The sequence below is a fragment of the Dipodomys ordii genome, unplaced genomic scaffold (genome assembly GCF_000151885.1).
Source record: "Dipodomys ordii isolate 6190 unplaced genomic scaffold, Dord_2.0 Scaffold70, whole genome shotgun sequence".
In the NCBI taxonomy this organism is placed as follows: domain Eukaryota; kingdom Metazoa; phylum Chordata; class Mammalia; order Rodentia; family Heteromyidae; genus Dipodomys; species Dipodomys ordii.
In genome coordinates, this window is record NW_012267286.1 from 11,752,177 (window position 1) to 11,760,058 (window position 7,882).

Here is a 7,882-nt window from a genome sequence, read left to right on the forward strand (position 1 = left end):
GGGGGGGGAGGGCAGGGGGGAGTAATGGGGAGCTCTGAATTAGAGATGTCTTATGGATGACTTTCCTACCCAAGCTGGCTTTGAACAGCGATCCTCAGATCTCAGTCTCCTGAGTAAGCTAGGATTACAGGCATGAGTCACCAGTGTTAACTTTTAGGTTTTGAGAAGTGTATTATTTTACAAGTGTATTATTTATAAGTAATTTTATAAGTATATTATTTGTAAGTAAAATGTAAAGAGTATTATTAATTGAATTGCTAGTCCTAACTCAGCTGATTGAATTGTTACAAATAGAGTATTACATTTTATTTATTTATTTATTTATTGTTGGTCGTGGGGCTTGAACTCTGGGCTTGAGTGCTGTCCCTGGGCTCTTCAGCTCAAGGTAAGCACTCTACCACTTGAGCTACAGCGCCACTTCCAGTTTTCTAGTGGTTTATTGAAGATAAGAGTCTCACAGACTTTCCTGCCCGTGCTGGCTTTGAACCGTGATCCTCAGATCTCAGCCTCCTGAGTAGCTAGGATTACAGGCGTAAGCCACCAACCCCTGGCTCAAGAATATTACATTTTTTACCTGAGTATATATTAAATGTGGTCTCACTGATATATGTAGACCAGGCGGTCTCTATTTTGGCTACTGTCTTCTATAAAGCAGTTGATTCTCCCCCCCTACACCCCTTTTTGATTATATTGTCTCTAAGTACTCCCACTTTTTTTTTTGAAGTAAATTTCAAAATTACTATTGACAAGCAAGTAAGCCGTGAAATGGCTGAGAGGAAGGAACCAAGGCGTTTTCATTTGTGGTTCTCGTATTTGTCATTAGTAACTGTCCTGTCCTCACACTGGAGCACAGAAGCACTTGCTTGTTCAATGAAGGTCACTATTGTGGTTACACAAGCATTTTCCTGTTCCTTCAGTACCACCGTGTGTATTTTTTTATATATAAAATCAGAGCAAGATTTTAAACTTTATGCTTAAGTTTGGGAATTATGTGATACTTAACAAAAGATTAACCACTGCCTGCCTTGAATGACATGTTTTCAGGATGAGGCTTCTGAGCCGTGCTTTTTAACCCATTGTGTTCAAGACTAGGCAGGATTCTAAATCCTTATTTCTTTTTTGTTGTGTGACATACTAGACTTTAGGTAAGGTTTTCATTTAAAGAACAGTTTGCTACTAATAATGGATTTTAATATTGGTACTTGGATTTTTCTTTTTTCATTTAGCCACTTATCAGACATTGAAAATCTTCCATGAAGCATTCTTTTAAATTTAAGCAGCTGGGTGATATGAATTATTAATTAGCAAAAATATTTTTGTTTGATAACAGAAACAGACATGCAGTATGCCGCAAAAGTATACCGTGATGACCGACTCCGAAGAAAGGCAGATGCTCTGAGCATGGACAACTGTAAGGAACTGGAGCGGCTCACCAGTCTCTATAAAGGAGGATGAACTGGAATTCATGTTTATACCTTTTAGTATACTATTTATGGTTTCTGTAAATTTAGTTTCATCATGAGAGCTGAAGAAAAAGATTTGATATTAAAAACTACACTGAGTAGTTGGTTCCTGAAATCTTGGACTGTTTATGACCTACTGGCTTATTTAAGTCATAAGAACTGAAGACTAAAATTATTAATATTTCAGTATGCATCTGCAATTATTTTTCATCTTAAAAGCTTCTATGATTCCTAACTAAAAATGTCTTGAGAGGATTCTCACACCTGTAGCACCAGTTTTAGTGATTTCCCCATTATTTCCTACATCATGTAAATATTTATGAAATGATTGTTTTGTGTACAATACAGGAATTGCCTTTTTATTTAAATTATTTTAGTCTTTGGCTTCATGAGACATTTATTTAAGTTGATGGAATACATGCTGTATGACCAATTACATTTTCCCTGTTAGGTATTGAATATATGGAATTTAAAACAGTGAAACTTTTTCAAACAGAAAGAACAAAAATCCCCAAACTGTTTTAAGTAAAATCTTATAGCATTATCTCCTTAGAAAAAATGATATTTTACATATTACCATTATATTCCAGAATATGTATTGAGATAAGTGAGCTGAGTATGAGTTTGCTCTTTAGTTTCATGAATTGTTAAGCCATAATAGAAACAACATTGCTATACTTATAGATTTTCAAGAAAATATGAAGATAACTAAAAGAGTTGTCAACAGAGAATTATAGTTATGCCATTTGCAATTCCATTAACTAAATCTTAGCCCCAAATGTTTCCTTACCATGCCTTTGAAGGTTGCTAGAATTTATGAAGGAAAGAACTAACTTTCCCCCCATGGAAATTTGCATTCCTTAGTGGCCATTTATGCAGGATTCAAAAGCAAATGGATTCTTCTACAAATAAGTAATGAGAAAATTATATAAGCATACAGCTTTGTGCCTTTCATTGCCGACTCCTAAATAAATAAGTATATTTAATCACTTACTGATCGGAGCATGATTGGTTTGGCCACATGCAAGTGAGCAGTAATAGTGACATAGTAAGGCATCCGTTAAAAAAATCTGTTCTCCAGTGAGCATTTCAGTTAACCTTATAATTAAATCCATAGAATAAATTAGGAAAAAAAAGACTAACAAGTCAAGAGTTTTTGGTGCCTATATATTGGATATGAAACTATTTGATTTCTGTTGTTTAACCGTTGTAGTATTTTAATGTTTTTGCTTCATACAGTGAAGAAACGTTATTTTTGGTAATTTTTTTTTGCAAGTGAGAATATGCTAGGTATAGTGGCTTTGTTTTTTTGTTTAAAGATTTTTTTCTAGGTCTCGTTGATTCATGGAATATGTTGAATAAAACCACAGTAATAATATTCTCTTAAAAATGTTCTCTTCTATCCCCTTTTCCAAGAAAGCCAATAGAAATGCTTAAGTCAGCAGCTGAAACTGAACTTCCTGTCCTAGAAAACCTGGACAGCTTTTCTTCAACCTATATAAGTTTTGTTTATTTAAAAATAAGTTTATAGCATTCTAACTAATTTTGAAAGTTGGTATGTTTCAGAAAGATTTGAATGAAAAAAATTATTCACCTTTCCAGTTTTAATGGGGAATTTGCACTGTTGTGGATACTAACAAAAATTAAACCTATTGACTATTTCTCCTTAAATGCCAGTTTTAAGGGCATAGGTGAACTTGAGTGAAAATAAATACACATCATAATTGCATACCTGGCTTTTGGACAGTATTATGTTTCAGGTTCATTGCTACATCCCATTATATTTCATAATCTATTCTAAGAAACGTGTTTGATGAAATAAAAATGTCAGACTATTGTGAGAAGTGATTGATTGAGTATCTGACAATTTAAGCCACATATAAAGTATGCAAGTAAAGACTGAGTCCTTAATGTCACCTATGTCATGGTGTAATGGCCCAATAAGGATCTGAATTTTAGGTTAAAATTACAAAAGAAGACTTCAGATATCCTGAGATATATGATTCTCATGTTTGCTCTTCTTTAATAAGTTAAAAAACAATCTCAGCATTTTGCTGTTATTTTCAGCTACATGAACTTTAAAGTTTCATTTGTTTAATCACGGCTCAAAGCCCTTGATTTAGCTTATTAACTTAGTTCTCTAACTTGTATTTTGTAAGTCTGGCAGCAGTTCTGTTCATTAATGCATTATATTTTTATCCCCATGCACATACACAACAATACACACAACACATACCACAATGTACAATAAATATACTACACATCGCACAACACTATTATTATTTCTATAAGGGGGAAAAGCAATAGTACCTTTTCTCCTCATCTTTTGATTTCTTTGTTCCCAGATAGACTAGTAGTCAGTAGTCAATCATTTGCACATTTTCAAATTTGATCAAATAAAATAATTGAATCTTCGGTAATGAGAAATTTCAAGTTATTCATTTATTACTGATCTAAGTGGAAAACCATCTTTTGGGAACTGGTTGCATTTGAGTGCCTAAGTGATTCAAACCATTGCATACTTCTGTGTGTGATTTGCAAAGCTTTGGTAGCAGAAAGTGCTGTCCTTAGGTATATGTCTGCCAGGGTATTCAGTTACTCTGCTTCTGTGTCAACTCAGGTGTTCACAAGAACAGGAATGTGGAATGCCAGCCTTTAACTTTAATTGCACTTTCATGCTTAATTTTTCTTCCTGTTCAACTTTTTCCACTAATCTATAAAATAAAGAGAAAAAAAGATGTGATTTCCCTTATATGCTCAATATTTTAAAATGCAGCTTTTTAACATGTGACGTGCTAATGTTACTTACTGTATTCCTATTTCATTTTTTTTTAAAAAATTGTCTGCCTTTTTAAAGCAGTGAAGACCTGAGAACCAAATGAGCCATCTTGTCCGTTAAACAAGTATTATCACATAGGACCAGTGGTTAAAAGAGGAAAATGTGTACATTTATTTAGCATCTCCTGGAGCTTGGGTTCAGTGCTACCTGTATTACTGTCCCTCTTCCTACTGCCTGAAGCAACGAACAGGACCATCTGAGTAGAACTAATTAAAATAAACGATAAATATTAATTTTAATCTTCAAAAAATGGCTAAAACCTCCAGTGGCCACATTGTACTATCTAAAGTTCACAAAATTCCTATAGACTGGTAAAAAACAAAAGAAGTCTTGACAAGTACCTCCAAACTTTTTCAAACAACTAAAAAGTAGACAGAATCTGGGCATGGTAGTAAGACATTTATAATATCAGCACCTGGGAGGCTCAGGCAGATGTGAGTTTGACTCCAGCCTGATAAATAGCAAGACTCTGTATCAAAAATAACAAAAAACAGGGCTGAAGGCATAGCTCTGGTGGTACAGCCTAGCATACGTGAGGTGGTGGGTTCAGTGCCCAGAACTATGCTAAACAAAGTGGGAGGGTGAGGCTCTCAAGGAATTCTTGCACACTCCTTTAATAGACTGGCAGGTGATATGGTCCTAAAGTAGACTTCTTTGGTTTCATTATTATTAAATAGATTCTTCCATATAAATGGAAACATCTTTCCTCAAAACATTAATTTAAAACATACTCCTTATATTAAGGATTATGTGACCATATTTCTTTTGTAAATTTCCCCTTGTGTAACTTTTTCCTGTTATGTGATTCCTTTTATCTGCTGGTGTAGGGGCCAATAGATTTGTGAATATTCTGTGATGTGTCCATGTATAAGTGTATATATATTTTTTCCAGCTAATACCTCAGATGTGTGATTGTTTAATATATACTACTGTATTTGCACAGAGCAGGGCTTCCATTAGTTATTAGCTGTGGGTATTTTTCTGAATTTGAAATCGGTTTAAAGAATTTTATTGGTGTGAATTCTTTGTTGCTTTTTTTTCATGCTTTAATGCAGATATTCCGACTAGAAGGCCCATCTTGACACATAATTATATCATTTTCAATCTAGCAATCTGGAAATATGTAAGGATATGTGTTTCTTGAAATGTTTAGTAAGCTGTTAAAATTGGGGGTGACTGGTTGCTAAACTGTCTGGTAATTTACATAGCAGATGACACCTGGCATGGATAGAGCAAGTCAGTCACTTCAGCACAAGACTGCACTTTCTATATACTGATACTCAGCTTTGCCATCTGAAGATACCATTAGAATAGTGAGATTTTTCAGCAACACTGAGAAATTTTTAGTCATTACTTTTGAAATGAACTTTTTTAGTTGGCTGACTATAAGAAGAAACATAATTGATGTTTTGTATTTATGTTAAGTGCTTTTTTTTTGCTTTGCTTTTAGTTTAGATTGCTGTGTAAACTCTCCATTTAAAGTTTAATATTTATGTTTTAAAAAGCTACAGGTAATTTTCAAGGTGTGATGGGACTTTAATGGAAGCCTTGTAAAAGATAAACTGATGAAAGAGATATTACTTTGTCTATAGTGCATTAAAGATTATATAATTAGGTTTAAAAATAAAGTGTCTGATTTATAAAATATTTAAGGTTATAGCAGACTTACATAAAATAAAATTTTCTGTGAACTCTTAATGGAAATGCATTTGATTTTTAATGAATGTTCTAATGAATGATTTATGAATTTTTGTCTTTCAGTCTGTAGTTTATCTCGGTATATTAATAAAACAGCTTTGTTCTCATCATAAGATTTGTCTATCATATTTTATACTCTTTTTATTCAACTACTCAAAAAAAACTACGGATGCCTTATATATATCCTAGGTAACGAAGTAGGTGCTGGGAATTAAATAACTGAATAAGATTTTTTGCAACCTATGGAGTTTACATAGCAAAGAAAATAATAGTTACAATCTTGATAAATGTGATAAGAGTATGAGATCATGGATCCAGGCAGACCTAAATAAGTCTGCAAGAGTGGAGGAAGGTTTCTCTGAGAAAATGAGCTTCAAGATGAAACCTCAAAGAGGAGGTAAGTCGGAGTAAAATGAACACCTTAAAATATTTCAGGCAGAGTTTGTTAGGCTGGTGGTCATAACAAAAAAATTCATGGAAATGAGAAAATCAACTAAAGTCATAAACTTTCATTTACCTAGGAGAGACTAAGGCTTCCTCCATTGGTGTGTGACTTTGCCATCCCAGGTGATCTCTGGTGCCACATGGAGTTTGCCACCGGAATCTAGGGAGTGGGAGGCCAGGGATGTGGTTAAATATCTTGTGGTGCACTGTGCAGGCTCCACAGAATTGAGTCCTTCACAGATCCACACCCCAGGCGATTGGAGACTCCTCCCTTTGACTTCAGTTTTCTAATCGTACTAGTTTTGTAAGTCTAATAACCAAGGCACCAAACAAAACACAAAGGCAGTATAGTCTTTAGGAGGTTCAGCAGCAGTCAAGAGCCAGGGAATCTGCCCACAATCTAGAGAACGCTTTGAGGAAAGAGCAGGAACAGGGACTCCCGTGGGCAAGTCAAGAGACTGGAACACCTAGGAACCTGGGGCTTCTGGTTACAAGCAATCTGGTGCATGCTCTTCAGTTTTTCAATATTAAACCTCCAAGTTTCAACAGCAAGGAAAGGTTTTAGGCCAGAGGTGGCTCACGCCTGTAATCCTAACTACTCAGGAGACTGAGGTAAGACGATCAGGGTTCGAAACCAGCCAGGGCAGAAAAGTCCGTGAGGCACTCATCTCCCATTAAGTTTCCCCCCACACACATGCACACACGCATGCACACACACACACACGCATGCACACACACACACGCATGCACACACACACATGCACACACACACATGCACACACACACACATGCACACACACACACATGCACACACACATGCACACACACACGCACACACACACATGCACACACACACATGCACACATACATGCACGCACGCACACATGCACGCACACATACACGCACGCACACACACATACACGCACACACACAAGCACGCACACACACATACACGCACACACACGCACACACATACACACACGCACACACATGCACACACACATACACACACGCACACATACATGCACACACAAGGCCGACGTGGGGCTGTGGTTCAAGTGGTAGAGCGCTAGCCTTGAGCACAAAAAGCTCAGGGACAGTGCCCAGGCCCTGAGTTCAAGACCCGGGACCGATACACACAAAAAGATGTTACGATAAAGGCTCAGGAAAACAAGTGACACGCGTGCATCTTCTTCGTGCCAACCAGGATGCCCTGCAGCACAAACCGTAGCGGCAACTCGGGGGGAAATTCAGAGGAAAGCAACCCCGCGCGCTTCCTCCAGACGGCGGCGCGCAGGCGCAGGCAGCAGCTCGCCTCTGCCCGGAAGGGGCGGGGCGTTCCGAGCCGTCGCGCGCGCTCTCAGTTCCTTCGCGGGGTTTCTCCGGAAGTTCTAGTCACTTGGCCGTGAAAGCGTAACAAATGCTTCCGGGGGCGCCG

At 37.0% G+C, this 7,882-nt stretch overlaps 1 protein-coding gene across 2 annotated transcripts in view; it reads left to right on the plus strand.

The window, feature by feature from the left end:
- Dnajb14 (DnaJ (Hsp40) homolog, subfamily B, member 14) overlaps positions 1-6,113 on the plus strand; it is a 35,526-nt gene extending 29,413 nt beyond the window's left edge. Inside the window, exon 8 of one of the 2 annotated variants that reach the window (XM_013023811.1) lies at positions 1,331-6,113. In XM_013023811.1, coding sequence (XP_012879265.1) covers positions 1,331-1,455 — 125 coding nt within the window. In that variant the 3' untranslated portion in view covers positions 1,456-6,113. The remainder of the gene's footprint in view (positions 1-1,330) is intronic. The other variant, XM_013023812.1, reaches the window with a different exon arrangement.
- The last annotated feature ends 1,769 nt before the right edge of the window (positions 6,114-7,882 follow it).